The 23,089-nt window shown below is 42.9% G+C and overlaps 1 protein-coding gene across 2 annotated transcripts; it reads left to right on the forward strand.

Annotated features, from left to right (window-relative positions):
* The first annotated feature begins 7 nt into the window (after positions 1–7).
* Positions 8–16,795, forward strand: LMO4 (LIM domain only 4). 2 transcript variants are annotated; one of them, XM_002917664.4, is made up of 5 exons: positions 8–426; positions 3,169–3,407; positions 10,754–10,850; positions 11,262–11,417; positions 15,999–16,795. In XM_002917664.4, exons 2-5 carry the CDS (start codon positions 3,172–3,174, stop codon positions 16,005–16,007), a joined length of 498 nt encoding a protein of 165 aa, XP_002917710.1. In that variant the 5' UTR covers positions 8–426; positions 3,169–3,171; the 3' UTR covers positions 16,008–16,795. The 2 variants fall into 2 exon arrangements, with proteins under 2 accessions (XP_002917710.1, XP_011221277.1); XM_011222975.3 differs by lacking the exon at positions 8–426 and adding an exon at positions 2,808–2,964.
* Positions 16,796–23,089: the final 6,294 nt, after the last annotated feature.

Genomic DNA, 23,089 nt, shown 5'->3' on the forward strand with positions numbered 1-23,089 from the left:
CGCGGGGGCGGGGGCCGCCGGGCGGGGGAATATACAAAGTGAAGCCACATTGCCAAACTTGCAGCAGCGATTGCAGCAGTTGCTGCCGCTGCGCCGCGCCTGAAGCCGCGCCGCGCGGGCCGAGGGCTCCTGCAGCTGCTCGCGCGGGGCCGGAGGCGGAGGAGAACGCCGAGGACTGAGACTGACACTCCTGCTCTCGGCCGCCTGCCACTTAGGCTGGGCCCCCCAACCTAGCCTCAGAACAACGCGTTAAAAAAAAAAAAAAAGCAGCCCTTAGCCCCCTCCTCCCCTTTCCTGCTTCTGCGAGAACATCCCCCCTCCCTCCAGCTCCGCCAGCCAAGGCGCCCCTTCCTTGGAAGCCGAGCGGCTTCGCTCGCTTTTCGCCGCCGCCGCCTCTCGCAATATTGCAATATAGGGGAAAAGCAGGTAAGGGGACGGCTGGGGAGCCGCGGGCAAGGAGGGGGGAGAGGGAGGAGGGGGCCGATTTGGGCCAAGGCTGTTTTCTTTGGCTTCCTTCCCTTGACCGTCCCAAATTGCAAGTAAACAATACGTCGGCTTAGATAATGCGCGAGTCTGAAACTACCGAGGCCGGCCTGTGAGCTAGCACGGAGGGCAGCCAGCCCCGGGCAGCCAGCTTTGTAGCGGTTCCTGCTTACAAAAGGGTTCTTCTTGGAGACGGGGCTGGTGGGGACCTTGGAGGGGCGGGTGAGGATATTTTCAGTTCCTGAGGGAAAGGCAGGAGGTGCTTAAATGAGGGTTTAAGTATGAGAAGTAGTGTGGGGGAAATAGTCACGACCCCCCCAACCCCCCAGTAAACACTATTTTTGAAACAGTGGCAGAAAGGATCTAAGTGAGCAGGATTCAGTATCGCTGGTTCTTTTCAAAAATTCCTCTTGGCTTATAAATCTTTTGTTCCAATCCAGGAGAAATCCGGTGAATCACCTAATTAAAATCAAGACATGAATTAAGCATCCATTTTTGTACTACAAATTGCCAGCGCTACGTTTGTCCCTCCCCTGGTCTCCATTAAAAAACACCAGAGACGTTGTTAAAGAGGGGCAGATTTTGCCTCTAGCTGCCAGTTCTGCTTTCTATTTCACTGACTATCCCAGGACCTAAATTGCTTGGCTATGTAATTACTAGAGTATAAGCCTATTTAACTTAAAAGCTTTCTTTTTTTTCCAACTCTAAATGAAACTTGATGAGGGCCCGTCCTTAGTTATCAGGGGAGTCAGTTTCTGGTCAGTCCTCTTGATTCATCTCTTTTAGATTTAATCAGCATTAAGGTATTGCTTGTCCTTAAGAGCTTTAGCTAATGGGGTTACTGGATGCTTTTCTCAGTGTAATGTTTCCTTTTCAAAAAAATATACATATATATTTACCTCTCACCAAAGATGGGGGCGGGGAAGAGCTTGGAATCTCTTCCTTCCCTCTCCCCCTTTAAAAAGGAATTCGGAGCGATTAAAACGTTGGGGGAAACAGTTTAAAGACCTCGGGCAGGAAATGCAGATTCATTTGGGTTAGGGCTGAAATTGTAACAAAAAGCAATTCCTCGAGTAAATGCATCAGATAAATCAATTTACATAAAGGTATGATGCATTCGGATAAATGCAATGCTAATGGGTTTTAGAGTGGTCCTGTTTCCAAAGTCTCAGGGTTTTGTTACAGCTTAATTGGTGCAGTTCTTATTATGGTTTATTGTGCGGTCACTGGACACACGTTCCGGGACTCTTTCGGAGGAAATGTGTTTAAAATCGGCCTATTTAAGGAACCGGAGTCCTTGTTTGGTTCCTTTCCCCTGGATTTTTTGCAGCAGCCAAGTTGGGCCGGGGACAGGCAAAGTTGGCCCTCTCCCTTCTAGGTATCAGCTGAATGTCTTGAGCAGATAGCCGGGAGACTGGGGGGGAGCCTACACTCTGGGCTTACAGAGGACAAAGACAAAACAGGCTGCTTAATTGGCAGTAAATAACTTGATCTTTTTATAGAATAAGTGACTGGAGGAACACTAGGACTTTATTGGACTCAGGATTGGAGGCAACAAATTAATCGGTTTAGGCTAAGCTTTATAAATTGATTACTATATTATACCCCAGTTGCTTCTCGTGACATTCATTAGAAAGAGTGGGGAATTTTTAAAAGCAGTTTTTGGTGACAGCAGGACTGGCTCGAATCTAACTTGTGCATCCTTTAATAGTGCCTTCTCGCATATTATCTGTAACGCCCCCCTCCCCCCTTTGGAGGAACAAAGCTTTAGCATTTAAATTGCTGATCAAGGGCAGATTAGTGAGACCAAAGTGGAGAGTGTTTGTATAGGAAGTTAACAGGCATCCTAAAGTTCAATGATCTATTATTCTTGCCTGTGTCCTGAAAACCCAGAGAAAACACTCATTGATCTTCAAAATGAAATGAGATTTGGAACAATAATGGGAGATGGCGGTCACCACAATGGCATGTGAAAGGTGCTGTTTAAAATACGAAAAACCAGTTTCGCAACTTTACACACCGCACCCCCTCCCTCGCGTCCCCTCGCCTCCCCTCCCACCACCACGCTCTCCCTCTCCCCTCTGCCGGTTCCTCCCTCCCTCCCTTTCAGAAAACCGAACTATTTCCAACTTGTGAACTGCAGCTGCACTTCCCAGGGCAGAGCTCGGGAGGGAACGTGGCTCCGGCGGGGGCCGCCTCCCCGCTCCCCTCGGCTCGCTCTCGGGGCTCGGCGGGGGCCGGGGAGGGGCCGGGCGCGGCGGTGGGTGGGTTTGACCCTCATTTGCTGGAGGCGGGCGGCGAAGGAGGGAGGAGGGGGCAGTGGGCGGAGGCGGGGGGCTGGGAGGAGGCGCCGCGAGGGGTGGAGCGCGCCGCCGAGCCTCGCTCTCGGAGTTTTGACAGTACCCAAGCTGAAATTGTCAGCGGCGGCGAGCGCTGGAAAGTTGAGAGGAGCTCGTGGCCCCAGAACAAAGCTTGAGAAAAGTAAACAGGCGGCTGCTGCCGGCTATCCTCCCTCCTTCCCTCTCCCCCTCACCCTCCTTCGCGCCGTTGCCCTGCTGCTTCCTTCCAGCAGCTCTGGGCGTGGGGGGTGGGCACGGCTTCGCGCTCTCGCGCGGCGATTACTACTAACTTTTGCATCGCCCCTGTTTTGTCTTTCTCTCCCTGTCCCCTTCCCGCCCTCTGCAGACCATGGTGAATCCGGGCAGCAGCTCACAGCCGCCCCCCGTGACGGCCGGCTCCCTCTCCTGGAAGCGGTGCGCAGGCTGCGGGGGTAAGATTGCGGACCGCTTTCTGCTCTATGCCATGGACAGCTACTGGCACAGCCGGTGCCTCAAGTGCTCTTGCTGCCAGGCGCAGCTGGGCGACATCGGCACGTCCTGTTACACCAAGAGCGGCATGATCCTTTGCAGAAATGACTACATTAGGTAAGACTTGGCTGCTTTCCTTGAGATGGGTGAGCAGAGCAATGGCAAGGCCAGAGGTTCCCAAGGGTTTTAAGGAAAGGAACAGGGGACCTATGAGTATACGTTGTAACCTTCACCTCAAAACCTGGTTGGTCCGATTTAAGGGCTTCGAGAAACATGTGTTAATCTTCGAATTTTTAATAATAAATTAACGGCAAAAGCCATACTAAGTAAAAACTCAGTCCATCTGGTGGGACTAGGCTGTTAGGTGTGCAAAGGTTGGGCACTCTCCTACCAAAATTTTAAGTGGTCTGTCCCAACTGGACCTTCAGCTAAAAAGTGGTTGTTAGGCTGCTACCTTAAAGAAAGGTAGGGACCTACATAGAAACTCAGAGACAAAAGATTGCCTTACAAATAAGTGTAGTTAGTGAGAAATGAATTGCCTGTGCGATGGCTAATTATATTTACATAAGCACTTTTAAAGTTTTTTTGAGTGGAAAACTGTGACTCATTCTTTGTGTTCCTTGTGAAAAATGCTGATTACCCATCAGTTTAAAAACTTGTAATTCTTCTCATAGTAAACTCCCTCCCTCTCCCCCCTCCCCCAACAAAACAAAACAAAACAAAAAAAACCTTAGTGGTAGTATTTTTCTTTGTATACTGTTACTTGGAGGCTTGTAATGCTCAGTGCTAGTGTGTGGTTTGTGATGTAGAATTTGCAGGTTTTTCAATTGAGCAATGTTCAGATTTGGGGTTTTTGTTGTTGTTGTTTGTATCACTACCCTTGATCCCCAAAAGAGATTTAGGAAAAGAGGCTATAGAATTATACTAATCTTGCATTTTAAAGCAATGTATAGGAACATTCATATGCCCGTGTAAGCAGTCTTTTCCAACAAGTTTCAGTGCAATTAATGGAAAGAATTCAGGAGGTCAGGTGCCTATAGGATCTTTTCAGGTGAACTCAAGCTACTTAAACTCATTAATTTGAAAGGAGGCATTTGAAGGATTACACATTTAATTTGAGTAAATGGTTTGATAGACTGATGCACATGAATGCTTCTAGGAGGTGTTCTGTTTCAACATCCAGTAATTAAAAAAAAAAAAAAAACCCACACGCACACCTTTGATACTAGAGAACCGCTCACTTTTACGAAGAACTGCGTTTGAGTTAAGTTTCTGTCCTAAACCATTTTCTTCATAGAATATTGGTAGAAAATGTTGCTGTCTTCAATGCGGGTGAATCAGTGGATGAGGTATTTTGTACAAAGTTTAGTTCCATTGTGATTCCCTCAACTCTGCATCTAAAAGTGCAAAAGATCCCAGTATGGTTCAGAGCTGAGTATGTGTATGTTTACCCCAGTAATATCATTAATCTAAAATGATGGAGTAAAATGACATTTGGTTATTCCGATAATGCAACCTGTGTCCACTCTGCTGGCATCCTCAATCAGCCAAGTAAAAGAAATATAGGAAGGGAGAGGGCTTTTATTTTTAAATTAAGATGGCAGCATTAATTTCACTAAGTGTTCTTTTAGAAGTAAATGTTGGAAAATCAGCAGGAGCATGGGTGTAATGCTTTCTGGTCCTCCTTCCAAGCAATGCCATGGGCTTTGACAGAATTGTAATTAAATAGAGAGCAAAACTGGTAAGAAGGCAGGGTAGCTTAAAGTGCAAACATTGACAGTGCTGTTTAGATGCGGTGAATGGTACAGATTCACCTCATCTCCAAGTGCTTTCAGAAAGCCTTCGCTTCTGATTACCACTAATTAAAAAGAAGATGGGTCCACTTGCATTCCCTTAAGACAAGTTTAGGCAAGTGGCTTTCTGGGAATCGCCTTTCCCTATTCTTGGGACCAAATAGAATGCCTGTTTGGTGTTTTCAGCTGGCTTAATGGAGCAATGGAGGATTAATTGGGTCCGTATTATCACTTTCTTTTTTCCTCTGATTTTGGAAACTGGAGCCAGGCTTGCTCTTGAACTAGATGCTATCCTGAGAACCCTAGATCTCTCCCGGGTGAGAGGAGTTCTAGTTCCGTACCAAATTGATCATGGCCTCCCACTCCGCTCAGGGCTCATCAGCTGCTGAGCTTCCCCACCCCCACGCTGAAGAATCTCTTAAGTCTTCCTTCAGTGTTCCGTCCTTCTGCCCATCAAGATGCCAGAAGGGTGGGAAGGTGAGGAGGCGCGCGCTATCCTTTTCCTCTCAGCTGCTCCCCCCCCAATCTCCCCCCAGTCCACTTGTTGGAGGGGATTTGAATTCTGCAAGGATGGCCACCGAAAAGCAGAGTAATCCGCTTGCCAGACGCCAGGTGAAGGGGATCCTTGGGCTCCTCCGCCCGATTTGGGACCACAGAGCGATCTATTAAGGGGCTTTAAATTGCCTGACTTTAAGGTGTGATCTTTTGAAAACTACCAAGATATGGCTAAAAAGCTGCGGGGAAGCACAGCCAGGATGGGGGGGGGCTGCTTTATCCTAGTCCCTTCCCCCTGCGTGACCCAGTGTCGATTGGGCAGAACTGGTCTTCTGCCTCCTCTCCCTCCAAGATTTCAGATAAAACGGCTGCCTTGCTGCAGCGAATCCGCACAATTAAAAGCTTTAATTAGTGTCTCCTCCATTTTCTTAGTTCTGATGGGCTTTATCTAATGAGATCTGGTCTCTGGCTTAGATCTGCTCCGAATGACGTGTCCGCAATGAATGAGAGCTGCGTCGCAAACAAAACATTTAATTAACAAAATTGGCCTCTAAGAGAGGGAGGGAAAGACGGGGGGGGTGGGTTGTGGAGAGGAAGGGGGAGGGTGGATCTTAAAGGGGCCAATGCCTGCCCACCCCCGCTACAAAAGTCCGCGAACCTTGCTGCTGTCCCCTTTCTCCCTGCCCCCAGCTTCCGACCCCCCAGCCCTGTCCAGGCGCCATCAAGTAGTTTTCGAAACTCCTTTCCTCTTTTCCTCGAACCCTTCTTCCTCCACCCCCATCTCGGGCCCGAAGACTGGCACGGAAAGTGCAGCGGGAGGAGGAAGTTCGGAGACCGACGGGTGGGGCCCCAGGTCGGGGGAGGGCGAGGAAACGCACCGGAAGCCCGGGCGGCGGTGCTCGGCGGGCACTTTCTCGCTTGGGCCCGGCCGGGGCCGGGGGAGGGCCGGGACCGGCGCCGCCCGAGGCCGCGTTCGAGGCATCCTACGGGCCGGCGGCCTCGGGCCCGCGAGGGGGCGAGCGCAGGGCGGGAGGCGTGTGAGCCTTCGCTCTTTCTTTCCCCGGGCTCTGCTCGGGCGTTCACGTGGCGCCCGCAGCCGCAGTGAGCGCCGCGCGGCCCGGGGGTGGGGGTCCCGGGCGGGGGGGACTGGTGGTGGTTGGTGGTGGAGGATGTGTTTGGGGAGGGGGTAGAGTTAGGAACGGAGGCGCCGCCAGACAGCGAGTTCATTTCCCTGGTAATCAACAGCAAGCTGCTATATTCAGAGAATGCTGTCCCTTTAATTGAACAGGCTAGGTAATTAAATGGCACTTTTCCAATAGGACGTGCTAGGTAAATCTAATAGTTGGTTATTTAATATCACTTTGAAGTCTGCCCACTCAAGCACAATGACAGCACAGGAGCATGTGAACTATTAGCTAGGAAAAAAAAAAAAACCCAGGATCTCAAAAATTAATTAAATCGCATGCAATTTAGGGGGAACGTTTATCTTGATTTGTCATAACAGAATTAATTCAAGGCCTCCAATTCACTTGGGGGCAGATCTGTTACTCTGAATTAACCAAGCGTAATTTGGCTGATTTTTTTTTCTCCCTCCCCTCTCTAATGCAGCAATTGCGATTATTCACAGCCCCCCTCTTAAGTATCAATAGCTTCTGGTGCTTTTAAGGTGCTTGGTCTCTAGTTATTCCGAAGTACCTTTAATGGACTTGGCTCCAGGCGTAATTTCTGGGTTGCATTTCTTTGTTACATTTAATATAGCTGGTGCAGAATTTAGATTAAATATAGGAACCTGCTGGAAAACCAATTGCTTCTGGATCAGTAGCTGTGGATGTGCATTTTCCTCCTCAGATAGGATGCTGATATTTACTTGCAGGTACAAATGTATACCTTTCAGCCATACTTTTAAGAAAAGCACCTCTCCCTGAAAGCAGTTTAGAAAACACAGTCAGGTAGCGCACCTTATTGCGTGTATTTGGCTTGAAGTAATAATGCAGTTGAAAATAAGCCCACCTATTGGTCATTGAAGTTACTAAAAGATGCTAAGCATTATTACTAAACTAAAAATATAACTTGCTGTCCATCTTTTTATGTCAGCAAGGAGATTTGGAGCAGAGCCGGCAAGCAGTACTAACACTCATGGTGTTTTTCATATAGGAGCAAAGCACCCTTAAAGTGCAGAGATTTGGTGGGATTTCTTCCCTTCTTTTCCCTTTTCCCCATATAAGGAACCTCTTGATGTTTGTGATTGATTGCATTGCCCAAATGCTGAAATATTAACGACCTTCTTGGACTGAGGACCCAAAGAAAGGAAACTGAAACCGATTCTGTCATCACAATTAAAGACTCCCCTGGCTTTAATTAGCCTGACCTGGGGTATATCTCCCCGTTGCTTGAGTTAAAGAGAAAAGAGCCCATTATAGTCCAGTCTGAGACCGATAGCTACTTAATTGAGCACCTAAAGCCTCGAGCCTTTTAAATCAAACACTGTCCTGGACAGTCCCCCTGGTTAGATAATTAACTCTCCAGCGCACAGAAACGTTGTAAAAAAAAAAAAAAAAAAAAAAAAAAAAAAAAAAAAAAAAAAAAGAAGAAGAAGAAGAAAGAAAAAGAAAACCCAACTTTTCAGAAAAAGGGTGGAATTCTAATGGTAAAAAGGGATTAAAATGTGTATAGACATGTAAGTTGTTCTGCTCTGAGGCAGCCTGAAAGCTGGAGTCCTGGAAAGATCTTAAACCCCATTAATAATGTTGTTCAATAGCACATCAGTCCCGGGTAGATCGTAGTCATTTTCAAACTTTGTAACTGTAATTTCTGACACTTTAGGAATCCCATGATTTTGTGGCTGATTGTTCCCTGAAAGGTTATGAAAGTGGCATTGGAGAAAATAGGATGTATGAAAAGCTTTTGGATTACATACGACTGCCCTGATTATTAAAATACACTTAGATGTGGAAGACATACAACCGACTTTACTCAGGGTGAATTGTTAAATAAATGAACACTTAGGCTGGGTAATCAGATCGGTACTGTGAAAGGGTATTTTTGAGATGGAGTGTCACGGTGTACCTGTTGGTAGTGGCAGCCATAATTATAGACTCTTATCCATTAAAATACTTCTAGGTTGCTGTTAGAGGATATTTGGTCCTTAGCTCTAGTAGGATTCTGTTCCCCATTCCCATTATCTACACCCTCCCTGCCTTTATCCTCAGCATGTATTCAGCCACATCGACATGTTTTTAACTTTATTTTTACTCAAATTGTTTGAATTTGGTACTCCTCTTGGGGATTGGAAGAGCCCTGCTGTTGACTATAAACTCTTTGACTATGGCCACCCTAATTCTCTGGCCGTCCTGCCCTTCTGAGAACCTCCCCCCTTACCCCCAGGCGGCACTGACAACCCACACTTGAAGGGTGCTGGAGGTGAGACACCAGGAGGTTCCCATCAGTGTTCCTGAAGTGGTCCAGCATTAGGAGATGGCAGGCCAGCGGCCCTGAGCTCCCACACAGTGTGGTCCTGCGGCTAGAGGTCCTGACAGTGTATTATTTCAGCTTTCTCTCTGTAACTGTTCTGATTCTGCAAGAACGTGTCAATGTGTCGTGGATCTCAGACTAATTAGTTTTGAAATGGAGTTTTGATTGAACTCTTCAAATCGATGCTGCTGCAAAATTTGTTTCTCGGGCTTCCTATTAAAAGCCATCTTAAGGGGCAGTTTTACTACTCTCCCTGTCGTTCAGTCGATACATTTAATAACAACTTACAGGCTATTTTCAATAAAGTGGCGACAGCAAATTAGTAGTTTGAACATGACAAGCCTCTTCTGCAAGACCAGATTCTGAAAACACAAAGCAATTATTTTTATATAGAGGCATGCCGCAATCATTCAGATTACGGGGTGTTCTGTAGGAACACGTCTCCTGTTTGACACAAACTGCATTTTATGACTTTATTTGGACAAGGAGGAAATGCAAATATTAATATTTATTATGACACTAATATGTTAATTTGTAAGTCCTATTACTTTGTTTTTCATTGTTGAAAAGTGCTGCTCTGACCCTGCTTACTTGTTCGATATCACCTTTCAATGTGAAATCATTTTGGTCTGCTTAATAAATATTTGTGGATATTAAAAAGGGAAGCCCAAAAGCAAATAAAGCTTCCCAGCTTGAGTCTATAGACTCCATAAAAGCCAAAGTTCGGCATCCACTAAAATATTTTGTTGTGCCCGTGGAAGGATATTAGGAATTATGTATATGTTTTTCTTCAGTACACCACACTTCCTTGAGCTTTCCCCTCCTCTGCAGCCTTCTCCTTCTCCCCCTCCTCCCCCTATGGCAGATGTTGTGGTCTCATTTGATTGCATAGGAAAACTGCAGTGATACAGCAAACACCCAGAGAGATATGATGACAAATGGGTCCAGATCCCGGTAAATTACTTTCTGCTCAAATCGAAATTTCATTCAGTTTGTTGCTAGCAGAGATGAAGTAATCTAAATTGTGGACTCAGGAGCAGATAGAGGGAAGTTGGAGCAAGCATTTCATTATCAAGAGAGAGAGAAGGTTAGGATGAAAGAGATGAGCAGAGGCAAATCTTAAGTGTTGACACCATGATTGAAAAGGTTAACCCATACACATTATATATCAACCTGGATAGCAGAGAGTTTCTAATGGAAAGTCTGCACTGATGGAGGTTTACGGGAGTTTCAATACACTGAGCATGATGTCTTCTTAGATATACAATCAAATCCTCTTAACCCTTTTGATGACTCATATCTCAAGATATGATTAAAGTACAAAAGAGTTCTTCATATAATTTCAAGGACACAATGCATTTAAACCCCAGTCATGAATTGTATCTTTCTTTTTTTATGATGAACCCAGTAATCTGATAAAATGTGTGTAGAACAGAATTGTTTTGTATTTGCTGGAGGTGTAAGTCAGTATTTTGATTAAATCCGGGGCATCCTTTTCCTGTGCGGTAGGCAGAAGTTAGTTGTGACCCCCAAAAAGGATTTTTCCCGGATTATGAAAATCACTGATAAAATTTGAGGCCTGAGTCAGAATTCAGCCTCCCGTCAAATGAAATCCAGAGGGAGGGCCAAAGGCCAGGGGATTTCTTCTTCCTTTTTCTTTGGTTTAGGATTATTCACCGGTGTCCCCCGTCCTCTTCGTTGCAGGTTATTTGGGAATAGCGGTGCTTGCAGCGCGTGCGGACAGTCCATTCCTGCGAGCGAACTCGTCATGAGGGCCCAAGGCAACGTGTATCATCTTAAGGTAGCATTTGCTCCTCCTGTCTTTTTAGAAGAATTCTACCTTTCCTACCCGGAGACAAAGCATTTCTCCTTAGTGTGAACTCAGTTTCCTCAAGCTCTAGACACGAAAGGAATCTACTGAGGTGGTAGCTTGGCCGTGATTAGTACATACTCGCTCCTCCCCCGCGCCCCCCGCGCCCCCTACACCCGCACGCCACAGAAGCGCGCACGCACCGGTTTCTCTCCCCCTGTAGCCTGAGGCATTTGGTGCGTTCAGGCTTACTGTTTTCCGGAATCCTGTCGCAGGAAGAAAAACACTAAAGCCTGAGTGGCTCTGTACTTGACAGATACTTGCTTAGGAACAGTTTATAAACTTGTGACAAAAAAGACTTAATTTGTACTTGTTTTCAGTGGGTTTGCTTTTCCCTTTCAGTGTTTTACATGCTCTACCTGCCGGAATCGCCTGGTCCCAGGAGATCGGTTTCACTACATCAATGGCAGTTTATTTTGTGAACACGATAGGCCTACAGCTCTCATCAATGGCCATTTGAATTCACTTCAGAGCAACCCACTACTGCCAGACCAGAAGGTGAATACCTAGCAGCTGCTAATAAGCTTTATCAGAGGGAGTCGGAAGGTTCAGCCTGCAAGGGAGTTCTTCCTGGGTGGTTGTGTTTTCGTGTGCCCTTTTAAAGAAATGGAGGTGGCTCGTTCATACAGGGTTCAGAAATAGAAGTGTCGATTGGTTAAATTGTGAATCTTTCGTAGTTCAAAAAAGATCCTGACTGACTTCCATGTGAGCTTCCCCAGCGTTGAACAGAGGATTATCACGTGCAAAGTCAAAGCACGAGACTTCGTACAGCCGTTGTTTTTTCCTCACTTGAAAGTTTTGAAATTCAGAAAGACGATGTGAATAGGTTATTGTGGGAGGCAAATTAGAACATTTATGGTAGAAAAAGGAAATAAATGTCTTTGTCATGAAAGCATGATTTCTGCATCGGTCATAGCCATCCGGACACCAGCCTTCCAAACCCGTGCTTTTATTTTGAGAAGAGCAGTTCTACAAACGTTCTGTCATTCCAGAGGAGGGCATCTTTGTTGATTGGTGTATATAGTCTTATAAAATTTGAATCAGGTATGACTTCTAAGATGAAGTTCTGGGTCTTTGCTAAATCACTTTGGGCCATGAGTCGCTTCATTAAAAATTAATGTATCTCGATTCTTGATCCACAACTGGAAAGTTTTTGGACCAGAGTTAAAAGTGAGGAAATTTTATACACTTGTTCAAATCACTTCAGAGGGAAAATGGCGATCAACAGTTGTCCCGGCCCCCCCCCCCCCCAGTACTGGATAGTTTTAGATCTATTTTAATCTCCTTAATAAGTCCTATAGCTATGCAAGTGAGTGCATTTTGATAACTGCTGTGCCTAATTTGTAACAATTACTGTCAACCTTCAGTTAAGAGACTGTTCATTCCACACTGGCCTAGAAAAGAGTGAAATGTATGACTCGTGCGCATAATTTTATTCACATCATATTTCATACTGATTATGTATTGATGACATTGATTCATTTACTCTTTACAGCGCCACTTGCATGGATATTAAATCTTATTGACCACAGATGAATTTTAATTTCAGATTGGTGATAGATTTTTCCATCAGCTCTGATAGTATGTTTGACTTTTTCATCATTAACCCAGGCAATCACACAGCACTGAGTTATTGCATTGAAACAAAAAGTGCACACTTCACTTGGTAATTCTTTATGGATTTACAATAGGAACTTCATTAATGTCTGTTGTAAGGATCACAGAAAAAAAAAAAAAAACAACATTTATCTGCAAATAGGAATTTAGCAAGCTTCAAAAGTCTCAGGAAAAAATATTAGGCTTCTTTGTCTTCTGTAATGCATTTTCTTAATGCTGTGTGTGGGGAAAATGACTAATATTTGAAAACTTTTAACCATTTAAAATTATCCTGCCATATTTTAATGCTGATTTTTATCATTTTCCCTTACTCACATTTACGGTGTAAGTTTAAATGTATTTTCCACTTCTTTATTAAGTAAATGTCAATTACATCAAAATAGGCACACTTTTCTTTGTTTAATTTACTAATATGGGAAGGTACCTAGCATACCATTTTAAGAATAGAAGTCTAATTTTTTATTGCAAATTAACCAGTCACCATTGATGAGGCATTTCAGGCTTCTTTAAGGAATGCCAGTACATACAAATAAATATTTTTATGGTTTGAATTATAATGAAGTGTGAATCTGTAGGGCAGAGTTGAGAACAGGGGATAGGTAACATAAATATTTTGAGATAACCATTTCAATTGAGAGGCAAAGCCATTTGCAATTATACTTGGGAGCCCCCCCCAAAAAAAGGGCAAGAAAAGGAATGTGCTATGGATAAAATGGTTGATCTCTTCCCCATCTCCTCCCATGTAAAAGCACAGTTTTTTGCAAATTAGATCTTAAGTTTGTTGCTGGTTTTATGCCGTTTCTTTCTCCGACTTCCCAAAGGATGAGAGATGATTGTTGCAGCTCACCACCGTGCAGCATGAGGGCTCAGGGATGCGGAGACAGGATGGAAGACGTAGCCAGCTGTGGGAGCTGCATACAGGCAATAGCCACGTTGGCTTGGCACTAAGTGCAAAGGGCAGGTAGCGAATATGAGCAGGGTCTCCCGGTACTGTCTCGTTGGGTACAAGATGACGTAAGTGGAGAGGTTTCAGGGAGGAAAGCTGGAGAAACATCTAGTTTGTGTGTTCATAAGACTGCGTGTGTCTTTCAAATGAGTCTTCTGTTTTGCACACCTTTTTCAAGGTGGGAGAGGTAGGATGTTCGATTTGGATCCCAGAACATAGCAGGCAACTGGAAAGGACCAACTGGTACAAACTTCCTTAATGTTGGAAGCCAGAAATAGACAGGTGGCCTTCAAAAATGAATAAATCTTAAAAGGCAGAGGGAAGTATAACTTAAGGATATGTTCTTGTCAGACGTTGGTAAGAAGCTGTGTTTTGGGGGTGATGTTAATTAAGAACATTTCCCTGTTGGCACAAATGTCTCACATATTTGCCCTCAGTGCTCAGCTCACCACGAGCACAGTCAATTCTCAAGGTGGTTTTTGTAAATAAAGGTTTTGGGCAAGCCGAACGTGGTCCAGAGAGATATTAATGAGAAGGCAAGGGGGGAGAGGTAATGAAAACACACTTCCTGGTGGAACGTAAACTGCTTTTTGGACCTTGAGAATGCTTTACAGTTCCTTTCCCAAAACCCTGTAGCGTTTCTTTTCTGGACGAGATGAGATGGGGAGAAATGACAGACCGCCCCACTTTATTATTTTTTTTTCTCTCCTCGTTCTCCATATTTTTGGTAGGGAAAACTGGACAACAATTTTGGCTGTTTTCCTTTTATTCACAGAACCAATTACGTTTTTAGTGCATGATGCATAATAAATATGGCCAGGCATCCTCTGGCTTAGAAGTAATGAGTTGACGATTTGTACGCCCCTTCCTTAAAGGCAGCTAATTGTATAGAAAGTATAGGTCCCCATCATCTGGTCCCTTGAAACTTTTCTTCTCCTGAAATTTGTTGCCAGTGTCTGGGATATGTAGTTTAGCCGCTGCTCTGCACCATTGGTTTTGGAATATTCCGAGAAAAAATAATTTTGAGTTTATAAATCCTGTAGTATCTTGAGTGAAATCTCAGACCACTAGTATTCAAGGATCTACAAAATTTTATAGCCTATATCATTTAAAGGATGCTGGGCCAGCCTCAGGAGAGTATTGCCTTCTGGAGAGTTACGTAAATACAGTCAGGAATTGTGGCTAATTTTTTTTTTCTCCCTAATTTTTGCCTGCTCTGGAATTCTTTCTTCCACTCAAGAGTGGCTGTTCCATCTAGAATTATCTGCGCTTTTCAGTAAAATATGAACTCACATCTCTTTAGTTGGAGGAAGATTTAGCAAATGTTCTGGTTTACGTATCACTCCGCAGTTACCCCGTAGTTACATAATTGGTGTTGTGTGTGTCCATCGTAGAGGACATTTGATGCTCATTTATTAAATATGCTTGCTGGCTGCCGCCGCATCTTTGTTCTGGACAGACAAATTACCTTTCTCACACTGAGCTTCCACTCTGGGGAATTAAGCCTCCGCCACTTTAATTAGCTTGGAAGTGGGGGGTTGCAGTTCCTAATCGACTTCAGGCTTTTAGTAAGTTAGGGAAAGGGTGAAACGAGAACTTCCTGGGAAGCTCAAAATGTCATTTAAAAACCATAAAAACCTAATATATATTATTTCATTTTGGTAATTGCAAACAGATTGTATTTGACGATTGTGTGGGTTATCATTTCTAACTTAGACATGAAAGTTAGACTTCCCCTTGAACTATGTTTTTTCATTGAGCACAAGTCATTAACATATTACACGTTTGATTCTCATATATTTACAATATTTATGTAATATTAAGTGACATAGCAGATAGGCAATACTAAGCGAAAAGTAGTATCTGAATATTTGTACGCATATATGTATACCACGCACGCACACGCATTCAAACACGCACAGTTAGGTTAGGAAGGACATGGGTGAATAGATGTCACCTGGGGATATCAGAATGGTAACTGCCAGTATTTGTTTAGCTTTTATTACTTGCCAGGCACTGTTGAAAGGGCTCCATCTATATAATGTAATCCTTACAACAGCCTTCTTATCCCCACTTTAGAGATGAGGAAACCGAGACACAGAATCACTTTGCCAGGGGTTACACAGTTGAGCACATTAAGCCAAACTTCCTTGCGGGGCGCTTGGCTCTGAACGTGCATTTAAGATACTCCTACTAGGCGAGATGTAATTCATTCTTTTCAGAAAGAAACTGGCTTTTAAGAGAGTTCAGCAATTCATCGTAGAACTTTACACCAGAAACTTTCTGAAAGTCCATTTATTGTTTCATTTTCTCTGCTAGTAAAACTGCAGAAAATGTTATGCTTTAGTTCTTCACTGCCGGAGTAAGGAGCGTAGAAAGCCTCCATCAAGTCACAGTTGGAAAGTAATCTAATAAAAGAAGATTAGTGAACGTAGAGGAGACAAAAGCAGTCATGTTTGAGTTTAATATCTCAAATTTAGCATTTTAGCTAAGATGCCCGTTTTTATTTCTTGCAGGTCTGCTAAAAGGTCAGAGTAATGCAGAATGCGTGCCTTCATCTCAGATCTTGCTCATCACAGGTGGATCCCATGTGTCTTCAGTAGACAAGTCACCTTTGTAGCTAGCACCAGTGCCGGCTCCATGCATCGCACCTTCTTTAGTCTTGATTGCCCTTCCCGCATTTATTGGTGTATTAAAATGACTGAATATGAACATTAAGGACTCCATGAACCTGGGCTAATGGGAGACTGTAGAGAAAATGAAAAAAGATCCACCGGAGGACATCTTTGGGGGGGGGGGAGCTTGGGAGGAGGGAAATGACTAATGAAGCTAATTAAAAGAAGCATTCAAATCCGCTTTCTACCCTCATTAACAATTAGCAGGGCACTGGCCAGAGTTTGTACCCTGTGTTTTACCTTAACAACATTCTCTTTGCTCTTCGTATATTTAAGTGTTGTACGGAAATGTGTTTCAATCAAAACTGAACATGAGATAAAGGAAAGAGATGTGGCTTTTGTGATATTCTATCACAAACACTTTTATTGTATCTCTGTAAAATACAATGTATGTATGCATGTAAGTGTTTTCGTCCTAATGTTGCTACTTCCATGGCAAAGGAAGAAAAAAAAAAAAGAACGAAAAAAAAGAAAAAAAAATTGGAAAAAAAAATCAGGCTCATAGCAGCTACTGTGTAGAAATTTCCCCCTACTTCTAATTTGCTGAATGAAGAAAAAAATCTTTTATTTGTGATATTTTCAGAGACATTTGCTCTAGTATGGTGTATTTAAATAATAAAAACTTAAAAGAAAAAATATTCGATGGAGTTTGGATTTAAACACTGCTTTTTCTCTTCTGTATTTTGGAAAATTTAGTAGTTTTTTGTTGTTGTTTGATACCAACTTCACTTTAAATCTTAGGGGTCGAGGGAGGTGGTGTGTATATTTATTTAGCTCTGGGCCAATAAGGTTTTCTTCAAATTACTTAACCATGCCGTTTTTGGCAGGGCTACAAAGCAATGTTTCTAACGGAGTCCTTTTTATATAAGTTCAGAATATTCTGGTAACTTAAGCACTCATTGCACTTCTATATCACAGTGAATCCTTTGTGTTTATATATAAATATTTGTTCGATTCTTCAGCTATTCTGTTGATTCATTCTTCCTCAGTAGGAAAGCCTTGGGTATTGATGAAAAGCATGCTAAAGACCGTGGCATAACCATCTTGTTCTCGTCAAGTTTCTGGCTTTTGAAGGAAATGGCATTTCTAACCCAGACCTGTACATATCGTGAAGTTTCTTTAGTTGTTAGAGACCCAGAGCTCTGTTACAGACGTCTTCGTTGGGTGACACAGCCACTTCTGGTGAGCTTTTAAAAACTCCTGTGGTCTGCTGTATGATTTGTTTATTTTGTTTTGCTCTTACACTCCTCTGCCGGCTCTGCCTTTCCACATGTTTGGGGTAGGATTTGGATTTCACTTAGTAGTCATCTTGAGATACTCAGTTGCTAGTTCTGGGCTGCAGCGTGTCCCCAACAGTGCCTGCATTGCGTGCGGTGGTCCCCCGTGGCAAGCATGTGCAGGCCAAGCGCTCGGGGGCCCATGGCCAGTGTTAGAAGGAGGAAAAAACCAGAGAGGCTCCACTGCCAGGCTTGGGAGCACATCTTAACTGCAACTTCCCTCGCAGGTTCCTAAAACCAGGTGTGTGTATAATGCCCCTTAAAATATCCTTTCTAAAAATGGCATTTGTTTTATTTTCTGTTCCCAGAAAAGCTCCCAGTGTAGACCTCTCAGAACAGGTTAGATAGAGAGGTCTTGCTGGGTACATCTCAACTAGAAGTCAGCTTCCGTTTGGGTCTTCTGCTTTCAAAGACTCCAGTCCAAGAGGAAAAAAAAGCTGTTCTTCAAAACTATGAACCTCCTGTAGGAGAACTGAAATATAGAGAGTTAAAGTGAACAGTTCTATTAGAGCTTTATGAAAAGAAAATGCAAGGGAAAAAAATGAACAAAATCACAGACATAACAGTATCTATTTGAGTTAAATCCTTGGGGAATTTCTAGGAACTAGTTCTGGTTCTTAATTTTTTTTTTCTCCTTTAAGATACATTAAAGGAATGTGGACTCTTCAGGACAGAAAGGGGCAGATGTGTTAATAAGAATGCAGGCATCCTCTATTCTTTTTGGCATAAGCACTCGTGTCCCGTAGAGTGCGGAAATTCAAAGGGGGATCGTTAGTAACTTTTAGTAAGTAATACCGTGTGGCATTTGGTGATGTGGAGGGCTCAGGTCATTAAAGACTTTAAATGAACTATTATATGGCTAGCTCCTCAAGCACTGCTGCATATTTCATAACGAGCTTCTAAAAGCATTTCTTAAGTTGCAGACCTATAAGATTACAAATGTCACTCATGTTAGTATAATCCACATGCAAGTGATGAAGCCTTCTCTTTGATGTGCTAAATTGGAGAAGGACTAATGGAGCTATGAATATACAATAGAACATATTTAAGTAGTAGTCTTGCTTTAGGTAAAACACTTTCTTGAAACCAGAGGCATTTCAAACAATAAAACCCGGCTCTAATGGGGATGCACTGTGTGGATAGAGAGCTCCTAAAAACACTCAGGTTTATTCTGATGTGAGCAGTGATTGTGTTCCTCCCCCAACCCCAACGTGGCTCAGAAAAAAAAAAAAAATCCAGCAGCTTGTTCACCTTTCATCCATTGCATTTGTGATGTTAGTGAGATGTACTCCATTCTTTTGAAAGGACTTATTTAATATTAACCACATCATAGAGCAAGATGGCCCCCAATCCCTACAAGCAAGTGCAATTAAGTAAAAGCAAATGTTACTGAGCCCTGCTGAACTCCTGATTAAAAAAAAAAAAAATGTTTATGATAACATACAAATGTCTCAATCATGCAAATTGTCACTCTTGCTCATGAAATAATTTAGTAAAAAGATTGTCCCCTGAAAGGGTTTAATGCTTTTTTTACCTACTGTCTACTTAGATTTACACATACCGAAAGGCAGGAGAGCCGGGAAGAAGCTTTTCCAAACCAAATCGTTTGCCACCAGAAACTATCTCCAGCTCTTCATGATTTATTAGGAAATAGTTTAACACAGGCTGTAGTGTCTTATAAAATGCAAAATGAGAAAACGGTCACACCGAAATGAAGCCTGTGAAATTGTCATCCTCTTAATGTTAACTGTATTTAAATTCTTTCTTTTGCTCTTATTAACACTGATATTTGAAACAACTAATCATCTAAAATGAAGCTCTTAAATTAAATGGCTTTAAATGTCAATATAGTAAGTACTAATGTGTACTACTATTTATATAAAATATTTCTTAGGGCCCATAAATTATACAACAGTGAGTCCAAGAGCTATATATCAAGGCACCAGTGAAGAGTTTCCCTGTAGCCTAAATAATTGTATTGAATTGGAGACGAGGTTGTCCAGAGACTCCTTCACCCAGGCAGTCGATCCTGGGCAATCCTGGGCGCTCCTGCACCCACGACTCCCTTTGAGAGGTCGTCGGAGACACAGCATTTACAAGTTGATGTTACTTGTCACTTTGTTACTAAGACTCACCTATTGTCAGTCCAGCCAAGTCACAGAAATGCTTATTGCAGTTAAATAGCAATTTGTTTCCATGAAACTGCAATTAAAGTATTACGGAGCAGCCATTTTAGATTGGCAACGCTCTGAACGCATGTTAAACAGCCCTCAGCTCCCACTTGCACAGCCCGAGACCCGACTAGCAGCGAAGGGCAACACACTCGACTAGCAGCAAAGGGCAACACGCTCGCCCGTGTTGGGTATCCAGCGGAGGGGCGCTGGTAGCCCTCGGCTCCCATCGTGAGCACGCTGAGAGCAATGCAAGTCAGGGCCGATATCTGGAAGGTGAACTTGCAACTTACCTCAAGTGAATACGCTTTTCAGTTGTACCAGAAGTGCTTTATGCCGGTAGAGCGGTGACTGTTTCCTAGAGGGAATGTTTTCGAGTTCAGATTGATTCTGCTGAGAATGGACTGCAACTCGGAGGCCTCAGGCCAATAATGTACTGCAGGTCCTGACATGTTACAGCTGTGTAAACAGGGCCATTCTATCTCCTAAATCACAACTAATAAAGCAGAGGATGAAAATCAATTGATTCTGTTATAAGTTCTTTGAATGACACTAGAAAGTTGTCTAATGACTCTGTTAGAATGGACAAGCCTGGGTTTAGCCACCAAAAATACCTCTTTTAATCCTCTCTCTATGCTCAGAAACAGGGCAGGACAGCCTTTCCCGGTGCTGCATCCCCACCACCACATCCAGACCTGCGGGGGGGCGGGGGGAAGGAAAGCACGTGAACTGAGCTCTTGCAGCCGATCTAAAGTTCAGGATTTGTTGAGTGAGAAAGGTGAAGTGCAAAGGTTTTATTGAAAATGCGAAACATTGATGTAAGATCCTGAGAGAGGAAGGGATTTTAGAGGTGGTGTTTCAAAATGCAATTAGCACTGAATTCTAACCAGCTTGGAAACAATCATTAGCTCACGAGAACAGGAGGCATCTCACCTTCCTCCGGCCTAGAAAGTTCTCCCCTACCTCGACTCAAAAGGTTTACGTCCTCAACTTTTTCACAAATAATTTTCTTGTGCAGTGCATTTATTTGTAGGCTTTCACCTGTGTTGTTTGAGCTGCGATTTTTTTTTAAGTAAGAGGAAAACAAACAGTTTCTTCCTAAATTAATTTTTCATTTGCAGTGAATTGAATGCTTTTAGGAACTGAAAAGAGAAAATCTGGAGACAAACTGAATTTACAAATGAAGATTAATTACGAAAGCTGGAAAGGAAATTGCTTGCTTGGGCTACAATTGTATACCTTTTTCTTTATTTAAATAAGGTTAGGTAGAGATGGGTGTGTCTTAAATACCGCAGATCCCTCCAAGGCCTCTACCTTCAGTTTCTGTCATCAGTCACGGGCCTTCCGCTTTCCATACACCTTAACATCTTTAACTAGAATGTGTAATATAATAACTTTATCTTGGAGTTGTGGAGGGCTTTGTAGGTGTGTTTATATGTTCACATTTACAGTGAATAAGTTCTTAACACGTGTTATCTCAGTCCTCACAATAACCCCCTTGATTGTTATTGCCTCGGTTTTACAGATGAAGTGGTGAAGGGTCGGGGAGGTGATGGTCGGTCAGAAGCAGGACCAGGGTGAGAGGGAAGCAGCCCACGGGTGCTCTCCGTGGGTCCAGAATCTGGGGAGTACCAAAGAATCAGTAATCAAGGTAATGTTTTAATGCGATATTTTAAAATATGAAATGAATGCAAAAACATCTATGGTGCACAAAACATCACAATGTCAAATAAAGGCAGGATTGGTATTCCTTCTCTTGACTTTTGCGTCCGGCTCCAACATAGCTGGGCATTATTATTAAGACCCATGGTGCCAGGGCCGCTATTTGAACCCTGGCATTTGGGGCACTTTGAGAGAATTGCTTCATATGTTGTTAGGCTGCGTCAACAACGTACTTTATTCTATGAGCTATAACTAGGTTTTTTTCTCCCCTTAAAAAACACTAAGTATTGCATTTTATCTTCATCCAACCTGGAATACCGACTCCTTAGCTTGCCCGCATATTTTAGCCTTGCTCTGAAAGAAATTTCTGTTCAGTTTTGACAAATCTCGAATACTTCATGATGAGTAATTAAGTATTATTGATAACAACTCTGCCTACAAGTTGTTGGGGAGGAAAAAGAGCAAGACTTCAATAATCATGTTAGTCCAGAGAGTGAAATGGATGACCGTATCTAACTGTGTTCCGTACAAAGTAGTAAATGGTATGTTTCAAATGTTTGAATTGAACTACGTCTTCCATCTGCAGATAATACTTGTGGCAAAGAACAGGTCAACGAATTCAGTTATACAGAAATAGCATACTTCTATAGGTATAAAAGAGGGCATATACACACACAACAATTTATGTAGAAAATTCTTACGTGTTTGAGCATGCTGTGAGAAGTAGATATATGGTGAAAGAACTAGTATTCATATTTGTTGTTTTAAGATGGGAGAGCACTGAAGTATTCAAATGGAACAGATTATACCTTTAATTACATCCAAATATAATTCTGAGCTGAGTTTTAAAATTTTGTTGGCTGTACTTTCTATTTTCCCATTAATTGCTAGAATCCAAGAAGATCTCAAAATTTGTAAATAAATTACGATAACACATCATTAAATCCAAGCCGCCTTTATTACAAAGAGAAAAAAATAGCTAAGGAAAAATTTCTACTCAATTTAATAAAATAAAAATTTCTACTCAAAATAATAAAGGTATTTTGATGTTGATAGAATGGTTAAGCAAAAAAAGATTTTTGGTTTTTGGCTCAGGTTCCTGAGTGGATTTTGGTGCCAAAGCACCAGTTCTCAAAGCCTATAAGGTCTATGTGTTATTGCGTGGAATAGCTCGGCCCAATGAGTCTGCAGGCTGTTTTTTAATCTTTTATTCTGCTATGTGCAAAATGAGACTTACGTTAGCCAATATATGTTTGTTTGTTTGTTTGTTTTTCCAGTCTGAAGACTAAATTACCCTTCTCATTGGATACGGATGAATATACACACATCCTCTTTAGGTGTAAGGACCTGAAAAATAGGCACAGACCAACAGGCAGTCTATTCAAAACTACAGAATGTTGATTGTAAAGAAAAAGATACTATGTGTTTGTTATGTGTATATTATGACCTAAGCTCATACAATCAGTAAATTTCATCTGGTACCATCACTGAAGCATAGGCAGGATTGGTCCCAGGTAGTGAGGCTGCAAGACCCCTGCTCTCAACCACTGACATACACTACTCTCTATAGTTTGACTGAAAACCACCATACATTCCAGCTTTTCAGCAAATGCCACCCGTACCCAGAGACGCCGAATCAGTACAAGCAGTAGCCCATAGTGTTTCTCAGCTAGTTTTTTGTTGGTATTGTTTTCTTGCGTTGTTGGCAGGAGGTGGGCATAGACGTTCATAGAATTTATAGTAGAGAGGATATTTTCTCTTGTGATTCTAGGCTTTGGAGAAATTTCTATCTTGAGAAAAAGGGAGTAGGGAGAATGGAAGG

This window comes from Ailuropoda melanoleuca, chromosome 2 (genome assembly GCF_002007445.2).
Source record: "Ailuropoda melanoleuca isolate Jingjing chromosome 2, ASM200744v2, whole genome shotgun sequence".
NCBI classification, from domain to species: domain Eukaryota; kingdom Metazoa; phylum Chordata; class Mammalia; order Carnivora; family Ursidae; genus Ailuropoda; species Ailuropoda melanoleuca.